The 21,679-nt window shown below is 41.7% G+C and overlaps 2 protein-coding genes across 3 annotated transcripts; both read right to left on the bottom strand.

Moving 5' to 3' along the window:
• Window positions 1-68: 68 nt before the first annotated feature.
• Window positions 69-15,050, bottom strand: rbl2 (retinoblastoma-like 2 (p130)). 2 transcript variants are annotated; one of them, XM_050073385.1, is made up of 22 exons: window positions 14,718-15,050; window positions 12,414-12,544; window positions 11,719-11,919; window positions 11,504-11,568; window positions 10,062-10,190; window positions 8,699-8,859; window positions 8,344-8,408; window positions 7,857-8,028; window positions 7,589-7,752; window positions 7,127-7,239; window positions 6,933-7,036; window positions 6,236-6,373; window positions 5,780-5,944; window positions 5,496-5,604; window positions 5,102-5,365; window positions 4,830-5,029; window positions 4,544-4,720; window positions 4,382-4,453; window positions 3,739-3,838; window positions 3,100-3,350; window positions 2,613-2,786; window positions 69-2,220 (listed from the first exon to the last, which is right to left on the bottom strand). In XM_050073385.1, the coding sequence occupies exons 1-22, from the start codon at window positions 14,853-14,855 to the stop codon at window positions 2,053-2,055; spliced, it is 3,261 nt and encodes a 1,086-aa protein (XP_049929342.1). In that variant the 5' UTR covers window positions 14,856-15,050; the 3' UTR covers window positions 69-2,052. The 2 variants fall into 2 exon arrangements, with proteins under 2 accessions (XP_049929342.1, XP_049929343.1); XM_050073386.1 differs by having other exon boundaries at window positions 3,100-3,347.
• A 1,689-nt stretch (window positions 15,051-16,739) lies between these two features.
• LOC126408032 (uncharacterized) lies at window positions 16,740-20,509 on the bottom strand. Its single transcript, XM_050073387.1, has 3 exons — window positions 19,653-20,509; window positions 18,415-18,532; window positions 16,740-18,289 (listed from the first exon to the last, which is right to left on the bottom strand). The coding sequence occupies exons 1-3, from the start codon at window positions 20,432-20,434 to the stop codon at window positions 17,843-17,845; spliced, it is 1,347 nt and encodes a 448-aa protein (XP_049929344.1). The 5' UTR covers window positions 20,435-20,509; the 3' UTR covers window positions 16,740-17,842.
• Between the last annotated feature and the right edge of the window lie 1,170 nt (window positions 20,510-21,679).

Genomic DNA, 21,679 nt, shown 5'->3' with positions numbered 1-21,679 from the left:
ACAGTGTCAAAACGTCATTCATATTTCCCAACAGCGCCCTCTGGTGGAGACACACAGAAACAACCAGCTCACTTTAGACATTTTATTCCATCAGTTTTGTTTTTTTTTACAATCAAGAAAATCTAATAAACTTTGTCAGGTGTAAACAAACAAACAAACAAACAGACACACAGATTCGGAAGTAAAAAATAAAGGCACTTAACTTACATCACCTCCATAAAATAACTTCTCTGTTTTTATACAAATATTTACACACTTCTCATCAGGACAGTCGGTGAGGGTCGAGTTAAAACACATAATAACAGGAAGTAAACAAAGAGTCAAACACAGAGAGTTTCACTGAGACTGAAATCTGCTGCTGGGACCATTAACATCACTTTAAACATGATGAATCAGTGTCGAGCCCTTTAAATGGTCATGATTACAAACATCAGGGTGAAATCTAACGATGGATAAACTCTCTGTTGAAATGAAACTCTTTATAAACTTTTAAGCCTCCAGATTAAATCATATTCAGTTATTAGTATCATAGAAAACATGGTAACTAATAAGACTACATGTAAAAACATTTTAAGAACACAAAGTAAAGCATCAGAGCGACATCATCCTGTTGAGCCTTCACAAACTTCATCACACCTTCACTTCAGTAAAAACATGTTCAATAATAAAATCCTAAAATACATTCATCTCGTATCGGATAATAAACGGATGGAATGAAAAGTTTCACACTCAGAGAGTTCAGAAATCAGCGACAGAATACTGACGGCTCCGTTCAGACACAAAGCAGTGCAGAAGAAACGTGTTTGATGATTGATCACTTATTGATCGCTGCTGTTATCTGTAGTCAAAGTGTGTCGATTCACAGTGAGCTGAGTGATGTGTGAGCAGCTCTTGTCTGCAGTGTACAAACAGATTTACAGACAATGATCACTGAGTCTGCGGAAAAACTTAAAAACATGATGATTCTCAGTTCTGCAGACTGTTCTTTCTATGATTCTAAGGGACTGTTCGTTATTTATGAGAGAGGAGGGGGTGGTGCAAAAAGATGGAGGCATGTCCAATAATTTCGTAAGCACTGGGGAGGGACTTGTGTTTTTTATAAAACATAAAAAAATTAAATGGTTGTATTTTGTATTTATTTTACCACAGATTTTTCTGAAAAGGCATGTTTTCAGAAAAAAAAAACGAAATAAATTTGAGCTTAAAATAGTGATACTCATCAAAATTACAAAATTAAACCACCTACATGAACTAACCAGCATGCACGACAAGACTGAAAAAGACAGTTTTTCGTCGTTCACTTTTAACTTTCAAATTTCTCAAAGAGTAATTTTCAAAAATCTAATAAGTTCATGGTGGAGGGAGGGTTGTGCAATCTCTGACAGTCATTCAGAGAGGCCAAAGGAAAAATATTTGTAGCTTTAGGCAGGGTTAAAAAGAGTTAAGTCACACCCGAGCCACCCCCCTCCTCTGGTAAGTACAGAACAGTCCCTAAGTGGATTTATGGACATACTCCCTTCTCCACCACATTAGCTCTGGTTCTTAAGCTGGTTCTGTTCTGTTCTCTTTTCTTCTCTGCTGCAGCTCCACCTGCTGACTGTGCTGGTGAGCAGTCAAATCAGCTGACAAACTAACTTCCTGTTATTGTTAAAACACCTTCATGCACCTGTCCCTCACCGGTCTCCCATCCTCACCCAGCCTCAGGGAGGAGCCTCACAGTTTGAAAACTTCTGGCTCTTCCCTCAAAAAGCAAGACAACTTTTACTGGAACTCTGTAGTGCAGCAGAGCCAGAGGAGCTGCCTCCAGATCACTGCTACCACGTTACAAAACAGCTTAGTCTCAGTTTGTAATTTTGAGCTGCTCAGCCAGACGTTCAGAAAGCAGAACATTACGGACAGGAACAGTTTATACAACTACAAAGTCTATCATCACTGCAGGAAGTGACCAATGTGCTCCTACAAAGTCTGACTATGTATGACGGGACAGTAAAGGTGGGGCATGATGGCGTTGGTGTGTCATAATGATGATATAGTCTGTGTATGTGTGTGGTCTCAGTGGGAGGAGCTGCGGTCGTTGGCAACATCCTGCAGGCGGCGGAGCAGAGCAGAGTGGTTATCTGGACAGACCCTCTTGGGGGACGTCTCATCCTCCAGAGGCAGGCTGCGCTTCCTGGTCGGTGTCTCTCCGGTGCGGATCATACTGTTGATCTCCTGCAGACGCTGAGAGGTCAGAGGTCAAAGGGTCAGAGGGTCAGAATCAAGTCAATCAACATGTGTTTTTTTAATCTGAAGTTAAAACAACAAAGATAATGATGGGTTAAAGTGTGATTTGAGATGCTCGTCTGGCTTCTTGAATGTTGTCACTGAAGTCATGACCTTTCCTTTTTTCATATTTCCCTTGTCTAGCCTCTGCTCCATGACCTTACTGATAATCTTTATTGTTTATAACTGTTGCTCTCTATGTATTTGTACTGTTTCCTTCTTTGTGGTGCAGCTGCTGCAGAAGTTTTAAGCTCTGGATAAAGTTTGATCTTCGGTCACTCAACAACAACTCGTGTACTGTGAAGATATACAGTGTAGTACAGTGTGTGTAAGGGTGTGTGGGGTCTCACGTTGGGGGGGCTGCTGCAGATATAGTAGTAAATCTTGTCTCTGGGGGTGGGCGGTGTGGGGACGGTGCCTGTCTTGTGAGGTGAGATGTAGATGGAGTGTTTGCTGGACAGAAGCATGCGACGAGGGGAGCCTGTCCTCAGGGTGGGGTACGGACACAGAGGGGGGGTTTCCACCTGCAAACATACAGAGCAGTGTTTCATTTTGAACTTTGAACAGCAGTGTTTTCCCTAAATTCATCACACGAAGCATGAAAAACTTCAGAGCAGTGAGACTCTGGAGCTTCACAACTGAAGAAAGGCACTGGGTTGCCAAAACTATCTGTATGAATCTTTGACTCAGTGGACAACCCTGTTGCCTGTAACATCTCCTTCAGACACTCAACATGTTTTACTATCAGTAAATAATCAGGTAAACATAAATAAAAAAAGCACCACATGCCCCTGTGTATATTACACATGTATGTCTGTAGATGTGAAGTATTTGTACCCCTGCAGACGGCGAGCTGGCTGAGTATCTCAGAGCAAAGTGTCTCATCTGTTTGATGTAAACGTTATTGTAGAAGTGGATCAGGTCTCCTCGCTCCTCTTCTCCGTCGCCCACTGTGAAGGAGGAGGAGGAAGAAGAGGAGGAGGAGTTCTTGTTGGAGGTGTTGGTGGGGGTGGAGGGGGCACTGCCAGGCTGGGGGGTGGGCATGGTGCTGCTGGAGCGGATAGAAACTGGACTGATGTCTCCACCTGCTGAGAGGAGACGTCAGTTAGTAACAAACAAGGAAACAATAAACGTTCTTCCTCACATAAATGTTGGATGAATAAACTTTTAAGCTGCATTTATTAATGTTTTGTGTGAATTTGTAATCTTTGGGGTTGGGAGGAAAGTAGCAAGTATTTCCAAGTCAAAAGGCTCAAGTCCAAGTAAAGTCACGAGTAACTGGTGTTGAAGTGCAAGTCGAGTTGCAAGTCTTTTTTTATTTTGTCAAGCAGAGTCGAAAGTCATCAAATTTGTGACTTAATTCTGACTCAAGTCCAAAACATGCGACTCAAGTCCACTAATTAAATTATAAATGTGGCTGTTCATTCACTTTAACATTAAAGATAGCGGAGAGTTTTAAAACAGGTGTTTTCTTACCTGGATCCTGGGTGGTGTCTGCAGGTGAGTTGTGTTTGTTGGTGTCGTTGCTGCCTGAGTGTCGTCTCCTCCTCCCTGAGATCAACACACTCCTGTACACCTGAAACACACACACACACCCTTAAATCCAATTCTGAAGTAGTTGTACTCTACTTAAGTATTTCCAAATGCTGTACTTTTGACTGCACTACATGTATCTGACAGCTTTAGTTACTTTACAGATTCAGATTATAATACAAAATATAATAAATAATAAACAATGATGTGTTCTTATAGATAAAACTACCCAGCAGTACATAAAGTCAATACAATAAGCGCTGCAACATTAAAGTAATGAACACATTAATGAATCAATAATCATAATACAGCAATAGAATATATAAAATTCTACATGATGAGTACTTTTACTTTTGTACATTCACTAAAGTAAGATTTAGAATGCAGGACTTCATTTGTATATTTCTACACTGTGGTATTACTACTCTTACTGAAGTAAAGCCTGTCTTTTACCCAACTCTACCAGGTCAGAGGACGTTTATTTGAAGAAATTATCTAATAGATTTATCAAACTGTAAATAGTTTGGATGGTAAACATGTTTTCTTCGTGTGTAGAGAGCAGTCGAGCTGACTGAGAGGTTCTTACATTGCTGCTGGCCTGAGGCTGCGTGCGGTAACACTTCATAATGTTCTGGAAGGATTTGTCTTCTTTGGTCACCTGACAAAACCCAACACATGTACATTTACTTCAACACAGAGAAACACATACAGAGTACACAGATATATGTACACACAGAGACAGACGGACCTTTGCCATGACGTAAACAGCACACATGAGGAGCTGGTCCAGGTGACGGTCCATCATCAGCTCAGTACAGTGAACCAAAGAATATTCAAAACACGTCCAGATCTTCCTCCTCAGATCTGATGAGATGTCCAGTTTGGCACAAAGATCTCTGAGGCGCACGCTGGCCAGGTGGTACACCTGTGAGAGAAGAAATATCACAACTCCACTTCATTAGTATCCACCTTTCACCTTTGAAAGAATAATCACACAACAGTGACTATAAAACAGCAAAACATGCAACATGTACCTTCCTGAAGAACAGCGACAGCGAGCCTTTCCTCAGCGGCCTGCTGGCTGGTTTGACAGCTGGTTTGGTGACGGGTGACTGGACAGTGAGGGTGCCTGTCAGAGTCTGTGCAGACAGCGGCTGCAGCGTAGCTCCACCCTGTCCGGTCACGCTCACCTGGACCGGGATGAAGGTGATGCCTCCGCTCTCATTGGCTATACCTGCAGAGGTCAGAGGTCAGTGTCTGTCACTCATGTCACTCATGTCTCATAGTCAGTGTAACGTTCCCTCACCATGCACAGGTATGGTGACTGTCTGCCCGTTGTTGGCAGTAACAGTGGCGGTTGCCATGGTGACCACAGTCTGCCCGGCTGGGATGGTCGTGACGAGGCTGGCCTGGCCGGTCTTGGTCACAGTGGGTGGCGCTGTGCTGGAGGAGGTGCTGGAGGTGACTCCAGGTTCGCCGTCCACCGGGTCAACGAACAGGCGGCGACGATGCAAGCCGGTGGGAGGAGAACTGTACCGGTCCAGCAGGGTGGTGGGGGAGGGGGACATGCCTGCAGGAGGAGGAGGAGAAGGGGAAGCGGGATGATTATTTACATCTATAAACAAACAACACGTTTTCCCAGCCTGATGGGTAAAGAAATATATCTGGAGTAACAGCGTTAAATAAATTCAAACACACACCTTTGACAGTGCTGTTGGCGTTGAGGTCAGCTCCGTGGTTGATTGGAGTGACGGGAACGCTGCCACTGCTGCTCTCGTCGCTTTGTTCCAGATACTGTGGAGGCATCACCTGAAACACATCCACACAACAAACACTCACAAACAGCTGAAGCTTCTGTTTTCATAAATATGTTAACAACAGAAAAATATTTAAATGTACGCATACAAACACTGAAGAATACTAAAACCTACATGTCTAATAATTATATTTACATAATTATGACATGAATATGAGTTTAAGGGACCTGCTGGCAGGCGGGGACGGGGTCTTTGGATGCACGGAGGCTTTCCCACAGCGGGGAGTCGCTGGTCCAGGCAAGGCTCTCCAGAACCTGCTCCTCCACCTGGTTCAGGTGCTTCACCACCTCCCGAAACAGACCCTGCTCTGACCGCACCAACACCTCGATCACCTGCACACACACACACACACACACACACACAAACCGCATTTTCTTTAATGTTACATGTTTTTCATGTAACAAAGAATGTTTCATGTTTTACAGCGCCCACATCACTGCAGACGCTGCGCTAAACCGAAAAGTATTTTCACATAATTTCAGTGAGCTGTCTTCATTTATATGTGTTATTTGTGATTATTTATGTTACCTGTTGCAGGCTTTGTTACTAAAAATAAAAAACAAGCACACACACACAGACACAAACATATTGACATACAGTGTGACAGAAGTGATTATTGATACCTTGTAGAAGTGATAGGCGGGGAGCTGGAAGATGGAGATCAGGTTGGGGAAATCTCCTGGAGGTCTGTAGGAGAAAACAACGATCTCCAGACAGCAGGCCAGCAGGGAGCGATGGAAGATGTCCTGCTCCAGAATACACTAAAACGCACACACACACACACACACCACAGTCAACTGAGAAATTATGGATTTGTTCCTCTATAATCTCAGTATTACACATTTCTATTCTCTGTTCATTCAAACCTAAGAGGTAAAGAACAAGCTTTAACTGACAGGTGTCCATTTGTAAAAAAAAAAATATCTGTTTCTTTCCAGAGTAAATATTAGAATAATGTACAAGAGCTAGTTCAATAGGAACAGAGTCCTTTTAAACGTCCATGTCAATGCAAATGCATTTATACGCATCACTCATTTAGGAGCCAGTTTCAAAGAGCTGCAGAGACATATAAATTTGAAATGACTGAATATGAGAAAATGTGAGCATGTACACTATTGACATAAAATGTAAAAATAAAAAAGATAAAAAAACAAAGAAAAGTGATAAACTCAATATTAGAAGGCAGTAGATAATTACAGCTGCTTTTAAAGGTGGTCTGAGTCGTTTAAGGATCTGCACATTATTTAGAATATACAGATTCAGAAACCCTTCCTGTCCCAGGCTTCACAACTGCATCATTCTCCAGAAGCAGATACTCACCGACAGGTCGGCGTCTCCCAGGATCATCTTCTCTCTCTCGATGATGGACTCCAGGATCCTGTAGTAGAGCGCCTCTGCCAAGTGGAAGTACTTCACTGCCATGTCTGTGAACAGGAAGTTTATTTAGAGAAAATAAGTCTATCATGTGCTCATGTTTTCTGTGTTTGTGTGTGAGTGTGTGTGTGTGTGTGTACCTTTCCCCATCCCCCTGTTCTCGGCCCCGCTGCCCTCGTAATGTTGACAGAGGAGCTCGAACATGTCCTTCAGGCGCTGTTTGATGACATCACTGGGGTCTCTGGCACAGGTCCTACAGTAAGAAAGGTTCTGTCATTGCACTGCAGAAGATTTAACACCTGAGACTCTGTGCTCTACAAGGGAGCAGTATTTTTGAGATATTGCTTTCACGAGAAAAGAACGGACAAACAGACGGATGGATGTTGAACAACCCAAAAACATAATGGCTCTGACCACGAGAATTGCCGGCGTGGAGACAATTAATCATGAATGACTTACACCTGCTTGTGGAGGTGTACATTTTAAATTATATCTTAACTCTGCATCTTTGTGACTAACTTGTATGATGCAACCTATTTAAGTTATACTGTTAACTCACAGACTGTGTTCAGAGTAAACTGTTTGAACTGACAGAAACACACCTGAGAGTTTCTGTGAGCTTAGCACTCGGCCCCTGTTTGGTTCCTGACAGCAGGGTGTGGAGTCGCCCGACACTCTTCATGGCGGATGAGACCGGAGACGCCAAGCTGTTCTCCTGAACGTACCTCCTCCCTGTCAGAGGAGTGGACACCTTCAGAGCCGACGCCTGATAAGAGGAGAGACACAATAATAAAACCCAGAGGTCAGATTAAAAAACACAAGACGCTGTTTAAATGATGCTGCTTTAGAAGAGTTTGACATTAATCTCACAGTGAGGCTGGTGTGAAGCCTGTAGGTGGCGCTATCCTGGTTCTCCACCCCCTCACACAGGCAGGGCCCCGGGGTGCCGATGTCCTCGCTTGCCCCCTCACCGGTGAAGATCCTCTCATCCAGACTGCCGGTGGCCAGAACATGTTCCTCATACACCCGAGTCAGAGACAAACTGTGGGAAGAGTTCAGCAGATTAGAGTTTTCAAAGGCTGACACTGAGCAAAATCAAGAGAAGTAACCCCGAGTTTTGGACCTATAGTTCCCCTAATGCTCTGGGGGATGTCAACAGAGAGTCTCATGTTACCATGGATTGAAAGAGGGTTTTCAGACAACATAACTTTCCATAGAGTCAAAGTGTGTCCATTCACAGTGTGCTGGATGACATGTGAGCAGCCACAGCATACAGAGCACATTATGAACACATGACAGAACATGAAGATGGGATTTTAAACCACAGTGGTGCAGTGTGACGACAGCCAGCACTCACAAACTGTCTCCAAAGTTCATCGGATCCAGAAAGCCGGTCAGACTGTCCTCTTTTCCTCTGATGATCTGTGGGAGAGACCATACACACCATCAGACCAGTGTGTGTGTGTGTGTGTGTGTGTGTGTATGTTTCCCTGGTATACTTCCTAACTGTCAAAAATATAAAACGAGAATTATGATGAAGACTCTAAATATTATGATGTTTAGTTGATTTAACTGTTCTGTGGAAAATAAATATAACCAAAACATAATTTGGTAGATCAAGTGAAATAACAGGTGAGGTGTTGTTGGGACAGTGAAATCAGAAACATTTAAATAAAGATATTAAGCGATGATGGAAGAGCACAGTGTCTCACCCTCTTGTGGAAGAGTTTCTTGATGAAAGGTTTCCAGAAGTGTTCTTTGACTCCTTTGGCCTCCAGCACCAGACCGTCATGCAGCTCACACAGCTGCTCTATGAAGCAGTACGGACCTGCAGACGGCCTGAAGTCTTTACTGCTGAAGTCCTCTGGGAGACCTGCAGGACATGAGACAGAGGGACAGTCACCTGATGATCAGACGGATAACTGGATCAGTAGATAACTACTCGTGCAGTTACAGCAGAGTCTGATGAAACATTTCAGTCATCTAAAAGATTGGTAAATGTGATAATAAACATGTTTTTAATCTGTAACAAAGACTTCCTTGTTGTTGTATCGCACAGGGAGAAATCACTTCAGTGTATTCAATATACTCCACTATATCTTTACATAGCAAACAGAGGTTGCTGCTGTATTAATGCTCTGATTGTTGCATATAGAACCTTTAAATTCTATTTTGTCTTTTTGTGTTTTTTATCTTTCTGCCATTCACATTGATTATTTCATATTCAACATGTTCTTTAACTGTATTTTCGTCTGTTGAATGAATCCCGTCGTCCTCCTTCACAGGACATCAGGAGACCAACACGGTTTCATTGCATCTTAAATTCTCTGGTGTAATTTAAGATTTTCAAACCAACATGTAGAAAAGAAAAAAAGCTAGTTTCCTGTCTGAATACAGTTTGACGCGGTGTCAGCGCAGTTTCCTCTCTCAACAGGTTCTCCACTTCAATACACAGCATGTTTGGAAAGAGAGGTGGAGCAGAGGAAACAGGAGGTGTCGACAGGGAGACAGGACAGCGCTGATATACACTGCTGGAATTCGTTCAGCACAAAAAGCAAAACTGATTTATTTCACACGTTTGATTTAGTGCCGTACCGCACTGATAAGCAGGCTTCCTACATGCCACGGCTGATTTAATTTTACGACTCTACAATGTGTTTCACAACTCTGTGACCACATTTACTTTGAGCTTTGAGACATAGTGTGTGGAGGGGATGTGGTTCATATATTTGACTGGCAAAAATATGTTTCTATCTGATCAATCATGAACATGAACGTTTTTTAAACCTCTAGTTTTCAGCCAAAACAAGCAGTAAATACATTAACATATCATCATTTTATAAGCTGATATGCTGTTGAACAAAACAGATTATAGCTGCTTGACATGAGATCAGTATTTTAGAAGGTTTTCCTCATTAATCATTTTCATTACTTTGATGTTTTAGTGAGCAGGAAGAAGCTTAAAGTGAGAGGATGCCTCTTTCTGCTTCAGAGCTAAAGCTACACGGATGAGATCCTCAGAAGATCAGATGTTATGAGGGCGCAGAATGTTGACGCTGGTGCAGAGTGAGGTACCTCTGAAGCTGGGGTTGAGCAGGTCCTTCCTGGCGTTGCACAGCAGAGCGTTGGTGAAGACGAGGTCAAGGGCACACAGCAAGAGGTGATATGAGTTCACCAGGTCATCACTGATCATGGGGAAGTTCCCTGAACAAGGGAGAGACAACAACATGACACCACATGAGAAATTATCATGTCTTCAGGCTACGCTGGCACAGCACGTCAGTGTTACTGCCAAATCTACACAGGCAGGTTTCAACTGGACTCTACTGTCGTCAAGACATCAGATACACACAAGTGGGGAGATTAACATGGATTTAAGCACTTCAGAGCTTTTCCAGTTTGTTCCTCTCATGTATTAATATCCAGAATAAAAACTCAGAACATGTTTAACATCATGTTGTTCTGGTGGTTTTAACTGGATCCTCAAAAACTTCTTAAACCATCTGGATTTTAAAAAAATTCTGTATGCTGCAGCAAGATTTCTTTCCAAAGATGTGACTTTGTTTTTTAAACTCAACAAAGACAGTTGACCAGGGATGCTCAATTTGTGCAACTTGAACCAAAACTTAAAACTTACTATTAATTATTTTGGTATATGTTAATGTTTCTTTCTAATATTTTATATAATCATTAAAAAAAACACACTCTAACTTTGCTTGAACTTCACAAAAAAACTGCTGTATGTCATTTTACAGCTACCTGGACAGAAAATACAGTCACAACTGAAGAAACAGGTAAAATCTATTTTTAATGGTGCAGCAGAAATATTTTTTTAGGTTTTTTTTAAACTATTTTAGGCATCACCACAGGGCAGTACTGTGTGTTTATTGTTTATTAGGATCCCCATTAGCTACAGCAGGGCTGCAGCTATTCTTCCTGGGGTCCGCCAACATTTTAAAATAACAGTACAAATCATAACACAATAAAAGTGAACCAAAAAGGCTCCAATAAATAAAAGAAAATACCAAATGCAAAAATACTCAGCAAATCATGAAAGCAGAGAATTACAAATAAATAAAAATAACAAAACAGAACACAAGAACACAACTACACCCCCTCTGAGTTTTTTCAGATATTGTCAAGTGTTAATGTTTTGGTAATCAGATGCTCTGTGACTCAGATGTGGTCCAGATGTGTATAACTTTACAGATGTCAAACACTTTGTTCTGTGAATAATAAAGTAAATAAATCCAGAAATTAAACTAGCACAGCACACGCTATGTGAGCATAAATAATTCTCAAAATTTCTGATGAACTCAAAAACCAAACATGCTTCATTTACTCACATAGAGTGCAGTGCATTTATCAGAGCTGACATGTTTTTTTAAAAGATGGACTGAATCTGTCCTTTAATGTCAGGTTTCTCAGTCTTTTACATTAAAATCCTCTTGCACCATGGGCCTCTGTTGATGCAGCAACTCTACTCTGAATGGAGTAAGGAATAAATAAATCTTTACCTTTAGCATGGACAAATAAAACCCAGCAGAAGTTGAAGACCTCGGTCACAGTGCAGGGATGGCGTCTGTAGAGGAACACATGAAGGGAATAAAATCAGTCACGGACCCTGAAATACATCAGCTTTATAATAAATTAGTTACTGCATCACTTATGTCACACATTTTGTGGTGATACACCATATATTCTGCTGAAGTCATAGGTCACCGTGTCCCACCTCTGTTTGCGGCTGCGGTGAACTCGGGGCGGCTCGTCTGACGGCGCCTTGAAGATGGCTTTGAAGATGGGAACGTACTTCTTAAAGATGACCGCCGACACGGTGAAGTTTCTCTCCAGCTTGTTGGTGCTCTGACGGAAATCCTGCGGCAGGTTGGCCATGTCCTGCCACTTCTTCATCTTACTGAAAAACTCTATCAGGCTGCAAGAAAAGAGAACAGAGGAGGGTTACAGCAGACGCAGAGACAATGACTGAACAGTGACTGATGTTTATATATCTGACTAATGGTCCACTTCTCTTCCCAACATTTATACCATCAGGATAAACATTCAAACTGTAACTCAAAAACCTGTACACACTGATTCATTGATTACAGGTGCTGGACTCAAGCAAAGAAACAGACTTTATCCAGCTGGAACACAGTTCACGTCTTTAAGAACCACAATTTTGTTTTATATTCTAGAGGACAAATAAATCAGCAAACATAACAATCACGTTCAGTTTGAAACGATTTTATTTTAAGACTAAACTCAAGGTCAGATGTTGAAATATGAATATAGTACAGCTGCAACAAAAACTGCTTTTATTGCAGATTCATCCCTTATTTTCTCAATTAATGGATTTGTCTGTAAAATGTCAGAAAACACACACGGAACAGACCTTCAGGTGAGTGCACAGGTGCATTACGGGCCTACCTCATCTCTGAGCAGCGTAGGATTCTGGTCAGAGACACGTAGTTCCCCTCAGCAGTGCCTTTCCCCACCGTCGGCACTGATGACCTGCAGGCCACGTACAGAGCACAGGCCAGCCAGTGCAGCTCGCTGCCCTGCACATAACCAAGTAAAAGAAAGTGTTAAAAATTAAGTTAAATAAAGTCTTTAAAAACCCTCTTGGATCAGCTGGACAATGCATCGTCACAGAGCTGACATCATAAAAAGATTTGTGGTTCTCACAGGGCAGTCACGCAACAAACACATGATGATGTTATATGGAATATGATGAACTGCTGAAGATTAAACTATCCAACAGTATATAAAGAGTTAAAATGAGCACAGCTTTAAACATCTACAGCAGCTACAAAGCTATTAGTCCAGTTCTGTTGATGAACTGTGTGTTATATTTGGTGTTCAAACAGAATTTGACCCTGAGTGCCTCCTACTTCTCTCCCAGATGGTCATATTATAAATATCAAACACAAGAGGCTCTTAAATCTTTTGACTTTTGCTGCCAGGAAAGATATTTCGCTCTTTCGGATAAAGGATGTTGCTTTAATGAAAAAGTCGTATCACAGTCTTATACTGCAGTGTGTTCCCAATGAATACATATCTTGTATTCTTCACACCTCAGTGGACACTTTTTATAATGTTTGGGACCCCTACTTAAAATACATTTGAACCTGCGCTGTCATCTTCCACATTACAAGGGTTTCCTAAATCGGCTTAGCCAGTCTCTGTACATATCCTTGAAATCAGTCTTACTGTAATCTTGCTTTTTGCATCATTTGTTTGATGCTACCTCTGTGCTGTCGGGGTGCTGAGGGTTGGGGATGGAAATAATGCCCACAGTCTTTTTTTTAATTTTTAGATTCTTATTTTTCCCTGCTCATTTTGTCATACCATGTCTAAGCTGGTTTGCTCTATGTTGTTCATGAAACATGTGATAAATGCATTCTTCAAAAAATCTAAAGCAGTAAAATGCAACATACACATTAATGCAGCTCAGTGTCTTCCTACTCCTACTTTAACTAGGCCTACATCTCTTTCATTATAACTACATAATTTTACTTTAGTAAGGTTTTGAATGCAAGTAAGTAAGTAAGTATTTTTCACAATGTGGTATCAGCACTTTTGCTGTGGTAAAGAATGAACAAATAAAATAAATAATTTAATGACAGCAGAAAATTAAAATGATATAATCGTTCTCATTATAGCCTCGACTGTTTCTAGGGAGGAGGAGCTGAGGCCTCCTCTTCCCTAGAAACAACCTGTGTGTTACTGTGCAATCTGTAAATTTAAAACACCTTCAACAAATACATAAAATTTGTGTAAACTCAAAAAACAGATCTGCAAATACTCAAAATATGGAGATGGATTTGTCTCAGTTTTATTTGTGTGAGAATATCCACAATCTGTGTGTTACTGTGCAATCTGTAAATTTGAAACATCTTCCACAAATACAAAAAAAAAGTAAACTCAAAAAAACTATTTTGCAAATATAAAACGGATCTGCAAATAGAATTGTGGAATTTGTTTGTGTATTTGCAGGTCCATTTTATTTTGCAAATTAGTTTTCTGAGACAAATCTATCCCCATATATTTCCCTCAGAAATGTATTGGAGTAAAAGTATAAAATACCAATCAATAGACACAGAAGTACCTTAAAGCTGCACTTAAGTACACAGTAGTTACAGTAGTTGCTTTGCAGCAGTGTGCAGAGGGATCACAGGCTGAAGTGCTCTATAAATAAACGTATTAAATAAGCAGGTAGTGTCATTAATCATCAGTCAGTGTGGTGTATTGAGTTACACTGAGTCATGTTGGAAATCCTCCCCTCTAGTGGCTTCCTGCACCTCACGGTGTTATTATCGTCATGTAATGTCACCATACAGTGTTATTATTACCGTGTCATGTCATCACATTTACAGTTTTACATCCCAGCAGCTCGCAGCACTGCATATCTTTATATCATGTTTACAGTATGTTGGTTTAGCATGTCAGTAACGTGTTTGTAGAAGGCTTAGTGTCATATTTACAGCCATAAATGGCGGTTTGGTGTTTACACAAGTCATTCAAACCCATGACTGTTATTTAACATTGACGTCTGTATTATGTTGTCAAAGTAAAACCACATAAAGTGCACTGAGAGAACCGTTAGCATTGTTAGATTAACCTACGGTTAGCTAGCAGTAACGTTACAGTAAATATGGACACCGGGAAGCAGCGGCAGAAACAACAACGACACGTTATTAATCAGCATAACAGATTAATTATAGTTTTTACCTCTAATGTAAAGTTTCTGCTGATGTTTTCGTAGGTTTTCCACGCCTCGGTGCTCGCCTCTTCGTCCATATTTAAAGCCCGACACAGATCTTCAAACCCGGCTCGGGCTTTCTGCAAAAAGTCGTCCTCGTCGCTCATTGTTTTTGGCTTTCTGAACAAATTTAACGGTTAAAATTTGGGTTTAGATTAAGGAGAGAACCTCCGACGGTAAACACAGACGTCGTCCGCGCAGCTGTTTGCCTGAATAACACCGTAACCGCGTTATTACCGTGCAGTGAGGTAAACGGCGCTGTACAGTGAAGCCATTTAAATGTCCTTTGACTGACAGGTACTACGGCGCGCGGCCGCTGCGGGCGTAGGAGGGCCACGAGCCACAGCGTGAGACGTCACTTTAGTGCGTAGCTTTACGTAGAGAATAGGAGAACGAGCGTATCTGAGCAACAGCCCACTAAACGTGCGTAGCTGAGCATGAATGGGTGGGTCGACCTGTCAATCAAAACACTACTACTTCCGGTTGTTTTTGTTTTTAGTTGAGTCAGAGCGCAGTTCACGGCAGTTGTCACGACGTCCGTCTGAAAAACAGATAAAACATCTTTGAAAAGTGTTTTTTAAAACCTACGACCATTTAAACGTCTTTATAAGAACTTTATAAACAGTTTTAGTTTTAAATTCAGTCTTCGGCTCCTTAAATTAAACCGATATACGTCAAAAATCCATCTTCACAGACACCGAAAGTTGGCTGTAATCTGTCCTTTTCATAGAAGAAATAATTACAATCTTTAGCTTCTGCAACAGTAGCTCTAAATATAAAGAATACTTAATTATGAGTAAAATTCCTGCATTCACAATCATGGGTCTCATTTACACAGGGGACGCTGGGGATATGTCAACAGGTATCAGACACTTAAATTTAATGCTTTTTAAGACCTGTCCAGGATATTTGATGTTTGATTAAATCAAATGTAAGACTTTTTGGACATCTTTTTCTTTTACTAGCAAGCAGTATAGAGTTAGAGCCTCTAAATATCTAGGAATTACTACAAAGAACTTCAAGTTAATTCAAAACCAGCTCCTCCTAGATGCTGCAAAAATATACATGCATTCAATGATTTTTTTCCACATATCTCATACTGCATTACAAGCTCATCACAAGCTGGAAAAACAACACTTGCTCCACTGCAAATACCTCACAAACAAAACACTATAGGCACTGGACAAAAATAACATTTTGTTTTCATCGCTGTAACATCATTCAAAGGCACAATCTACTGACCTTTGACAGCTTTGAAGTGAGATAAGATTCAAATTCAATTGAATTTAAATTCAAGATGAAATCATGGCTAAAATCAACCCAATCATGTACCCATTACACATAAACTCAAAACACTAACACTATGAAATTTTTTTATATCCTAATGTTGTAGTTTATCGTTGTTGTTGTGGTATCTTAGTATTGTCGTTTTATTGTTGTTATGACTTGTTATTGTGTTGTCTTACTGCTGAAGCCATTGTGTCATGAAAATGTTCTATTTTGGGGCGTCAGTGGCTTAGTGGATAAAGCAGGCGTCCCATGTACAAGGCTGTTGCCGCAGCGGCCCAGGTTTGACTCCAGCCTGTGGCCCTTTGCTGCATGTCACTCCCTCTCTCTCCCCCTTTCACACTTCACTATCCTATCAATTAAAGGCAAAAAATGCCCATAAAAATATCATAAAAAAAAGACAATTCCACTAGCTCTTATCACGATGGACACTCAGATACCTCCAAGTCATTTCACTCAGCTAGGAACCTGTCCTATCGATTAAAGGCAAAATGCCCCAAAAAATATCTTTAAAAGAAAATGTTCTATTTTGTAATTGTGTGGGGTTTTTTTTATATAATAGTGCCTTTAAGCAGAGAAATTATTCTCTATTATTTCCTGCCCAGGGACTACAGATGAAAATTATCTTTTAGCTAACTCTGGTGCAGCTAAGTAGCTGTGCACTGTCACTGTTAAATGAATAAAATAAATGAAAAATAAATAAGTCCTGTGCAGAGGTAGATTTTATGTAGGAATGTGATTATTAGAGTGAGTTAGGTTAATACATTTTTTTCCAACAGATAAGTGCAAGTACAAAGTAAAAAGACAGTATGAGGTTCAGTGGTAGGTTTACAAGGATTTGTGACATAAATGTGGACTTAAACACAGAAAAGCTTGACTCATTTAACCAAAAGAAATTAAAATGGATTAATTAAATAAGATAAATGTTTGTGGCAATTACATTGCATTAAATTACAATTTAAGAATATTTAATGACTTTAAAGGCCTTATATTTATAAAATTGAATTTCAGAAATTTTGAGACATTTAAAGGACCTGCAGACACCCTGTCCCCACCACTTTTTGAAAGCATAATTTTGATAAAAATGTAGCCTGCAACAAGAAATATGAAAACGCTTTGAGAAAGGTTCATTTGCACAATAAGAAAACATACAATGTAATGTAAATATAACAGGGGCAAATGTGCTTTTCCCAATAAAAGTAGCTTAACGTAAGTTTTTAAAAAAATCCATCCTAGCTTATGAATTCTAAAATGACCCAAAATGTGCATAATGCTGATCAGTAACTGACAAATTTTCAGCACAGTTTCATTTTGTCCAAGTTTTCTGATCACTCTGTGTGAACATGACAAACAGCCGTGCTGTTGGGATTGTGACATTGAGGTGTGAAACCAGGGCTTTAGGCGTCACTGAAGCTTCTTTCTGCCTCAGCAGATCTTTCTGCATCTTCTTATTTTACTCTAGTGATAATATTGTTTATGTTTCACCTCACTGAGTATCACTTGTTTTCTGTTGCTGTAACAGAATTCCCCTGCAGGTATCACTGTTTTATCTCATATCATAGTAAGTGCTTGATTCATGGTTCTGATGATGAAGGTCTGAAGTTGATACCCAGCTTCATGATACCGGGTAATATCCAGGGTCACTGATGTCAGACTCAGTGGAGACAGGTGACCAAGTAAGAGGCAGACTAAGTTGCTTTATGTACTGACTCCAGATCCCCTGGAGATCTAGTGCTTTTAAAATAAATCAAGTGACCAGTGTTGGATAAATGACATCAAGTCTTTTGTCTGAGCTGCAGTCACACCTTCAGTACTGCAGTATCGTCAACAGGTTATAAGTCACAATGTCTCTGATGACCTCAGCAGTGCAGTACGTGTCTCCTTCGTACGGTTCTGTTTCAGGCTGTCTTAGATAATTACCAGAAGGAGCAATCTCAAAGTTCCACTCAGGGAGGAAACTGTCCCCTCTGATTTCACAGATGTTGTGCAGAACGCAGCACGCGGCCACAACTCTGGGCATCATGGAGACGTCGATGTCGCTCTTTTTCAGCAGGCACCTCCAGCGTCCTTTCAGCCGCGTGAATGCGGTGTCGACCACGGAGCGGGCGGAGTTGAGGGTGTAGGTGAAGCGACGCTGCTCAGGAGACAGCTGGTGTTCCTGGCAGTATCCCTTCATGAGCCACGGCTTTAGAGGGAACGACGCATCACCGATCAGGTGGATGGGGATCTCCACTCCATCAGACATGACCGACCTCTGAAAGGGAGACTTCACTTTTAATATTCTGATTGAGTGGATCAGATGCTTCCCGCCCCCCTCAGCACTCTGACTGATGCTGTTCGACATGCAAGGAGGTGGGGAAGAGGGGACTGTGCACTCACCTGTCTGGGGAACAAGTAACCATCAGGGCGGTCCTCTGCTTTCAAGTACAGGTCTGAGCTGGAGAGCACAGTGGAGCTGCTCGTACTTCCAGGCCAGCCAGCATACACGTCAGTGAAACTGTGAGGGACAAAAAGTACATGTTCACATCATGTTGGTTGCTTCAATTTAAAAAAACTTTCACTGACATAAAACTACCAATATCAGAATGTAAAAATATCCATCACAAGTAAAAACCATTCATTTAAAATCCTGCCAAAGACAGTGATGGTGCACTTCTACACTGCCATCACTGAGTCCATCCTCACCTCCTCTATCACCACCTGGTACGCTACTGTCACTGCCAAGGACAAGGGCAGGCTGCAGTGTATCATATGCTTTGCTGAGCAGGTGATTGGCTGCAAACAGTTGTCCCCTCAGGACCTGGAGGAACTTCCAGGACCTTGAGGCAGACAGGACAGATAGCCTCCAACCCCGCACACAAACTCTTTGTTGCACTCCCCTATGGCAGGAGGCTGCTGTCCATCAGGACCAAAACCTCACACCACAAAAACAGCTCATTCCTGACTGCAGTGGGCCACATCGACATGGCTCGTGAGTCGTGACCCTCACTAACATGGACTCTTATCCCCCTGCTGCGCCACTGTGTCTGCATATTGGACTTTCTTGCTCTACCGTAACTTTTGCACAACCCCTGACTGATATTTTGCACATCCTGCACAAAACTGTACAGCCTATTTATTTTGAAACAGCTATACTGTACATATTGTTTTATATTTTTATGTTATAGTACATTATATCATAGCGTCATCATATTCATTATAACTTTTCTGTCTATGTTTATGTTGTGAAGTGTTGCAGTACTTTGCCTTATTTTTATTTCCTCTAAATATGTTTATTTGTATGTTTAATATGTGCATCAAAAAACAAATCAGATTTCTTGTAAGTGAAAACCTAGGCTACTTGGTAATAGGGGTGGGAATCACTAGAAGATCCATGATACAATATTATTACGATTTTAAATATGCAATAAAATAAATGGAGAGTTATTGGACTAATGGTTTCAGATGGACTTAGACAAACTGTTTTAACATCAGATTTTATGAACTCTTTAAGTGTTTTAATCTGTAGAGCTGTCAGATAAATGTAGTGCAGTAGAACAAAGTAGCATGAATACTCAACTACCTCAGATGTTTACTTGAGTACAGTACTTGAGTACTTGTTAGTAAGCAGTGTTTACCAGATGTTGTGGTCCACCACAGCCTGCAGGATCACTGAGTGCCACCCCTTCCTGTTCAGGTAGTCGTCCGGGTTGTCCCTCGGTGGGGCGATGGGGATGTGAGTCCCGCCGATGGCCCCGGCACACTGCGGGTAGCAGCGGTCCTTGAAGGCCCTGATGGTGTCCTCCAGCCGCTGTCCGCTCGGCAGCGACACGACGCGCCGGTACAGCCGGTCCAGTATGGCTGAGATCACCTGCCGCACGATGACACACACGGTCGCTATCCCCACCCCGAACATGCTGGCGATGGAGCGGTACTCCCCGGACCGGGCGAACCACCACAGCGTGATGGCCAGTCTGCGGCGCGGCTCGATCGGGACCCGGTAGTTGGTCCTGCGGCGTTTGATGGCCGGTCCGATCCGCTCCAGCAGGTAGTCAAAGGTGTCCCGGGACACACGGAACTGCGCCTTCCACTCCTCATCGTCAAACGATTCGGCTGAAGACCAGAAGGTCTGCCCGGGGCTCCGGTTCAGGACCCAGACGTGTCTGTTGGTGGTGGTGGTGATGAGGCTCAGGATCGCGGTGATGGAGGACAGAATGAACGCCCTCCTCCTCCGGAGGTACTGCCGCCGCCGCCGGTCCTGCTCCATCCTCTCCCGGACCCTCCTCCGCCTCAGCAGGGCCGTCTGGACCCGGTACAGCTCGAACATCTGGTTACCGACCGACGGAGGGACATTCAGGCTCAGCACGGAGTAAAGTAACGCTGCCGTTAGTGACGGAGGATCCTCCGGGTTCGGCTCCATTTTGAACTGGCGGTAAACAAACTTCTTCTTCTTCTTCTTCTTCTTCTTCTTCTTCTTTGGTGGTTTTAACGGCAGTCAGACAGGAATGGTTTCCGGCGCAGTACCGACACCTGCTGGTGAGGAGTGTGAATCAGAGCTTAGATCTTATGAATCAATCTTATAGAAATACATTGATTTTATTTCTATGATTAATTATGTTTCAAAGTCAGAATCAGCTTTAATGTAACTCAGGTTTCTGCCAATGTAAATACACAGCATATACACACAGTTCAAAACATGGACAACAAAGATAAACAAAGATAAACATACACATTGACTACTATGTAGCCTACACATAATACAGTACATACAAAAAGTGTCTATCTATCTATCTATCTATCTATCTATCTATCTATCTATCTATCTATCTATCTATCTTGATGGTGAAGGAGACCCCATTTATATTTTATATCTTCCTGAGACCCCAGCTTTGTTGGGTATGCGCTCACCCAACTTAGATTTTCTTTGGGAAAAAGCTTTCACTCAAAACTTTTATTTTAGTACAGGTGTCTCAGACTCATTTTAGTTCAGGGGCCACTTACAGCCCAGTTTGATCTCCACTGGGCTGGACCAGTAAAACCACTTCCTAATACCCCAAAAGTAACAACCCCTTCTAAAAACATTCATCCATTTACAAAACAGATGATGGACAGCCTGCGATATCCTTAGAAAAATATACGAAAATTCAACATGTCTCAGTTTTTCCACATTCAGTCAGTCTAACACATAAAGTGGAAGCTATTGAAGAAGACGGTGAAGTCATCTCCTGCCTTACAATCCATTTACAGTCTGAAGTTTTGTCAGTGCTTCAGCAGCAGGTTTCCACCCATATTGTTTTAAGATAGAAGTCTGAGACAGATTCTTTTGGGCTGAAGCTGCTGGTTGATAACATGTTGCACAATGTTCAGTATCTTTAAATCTGAAAACAGTAAGAATTCATTGTTGTCTCAAAGATCAGATTTACTCACTGTTTAAACCTGACAGCTCTCAGCCATCACAAGTGCATCAATATCAGGTGTGCAAAGTCATCCAGTGGGTCGGGTTGGACCCATTGGTGGGCCGGTTCTGACCCCCAGGCCACATGTTTGATACCCCTGGTTTAGTACAATACAGTATCATAAACATTTTTAAAAATCAGACATAAAATAAATGTGTCACATGACCCTTGTCTGACAGGAGTTGTATGTTTGTTTTAGCATTTAATTC

Source organism: Epinephelus moara, chromosome 20 (genome assembly GCF_006386435.1).
Source record: "Epinephelus moara isolate mb chromosome 20, YSFRI_EMoa_1.0, whole genome shotgun sequence".
Lineage (NCBI taxonomy): Eukaryota > Metazoa > Chordata > Actinopteri > Perciformes > Serranidae > Epinephelus > Epinephelus moara.
This window is presented reverse-complemented; position numbering and strand designations above follow the sequence as displayed.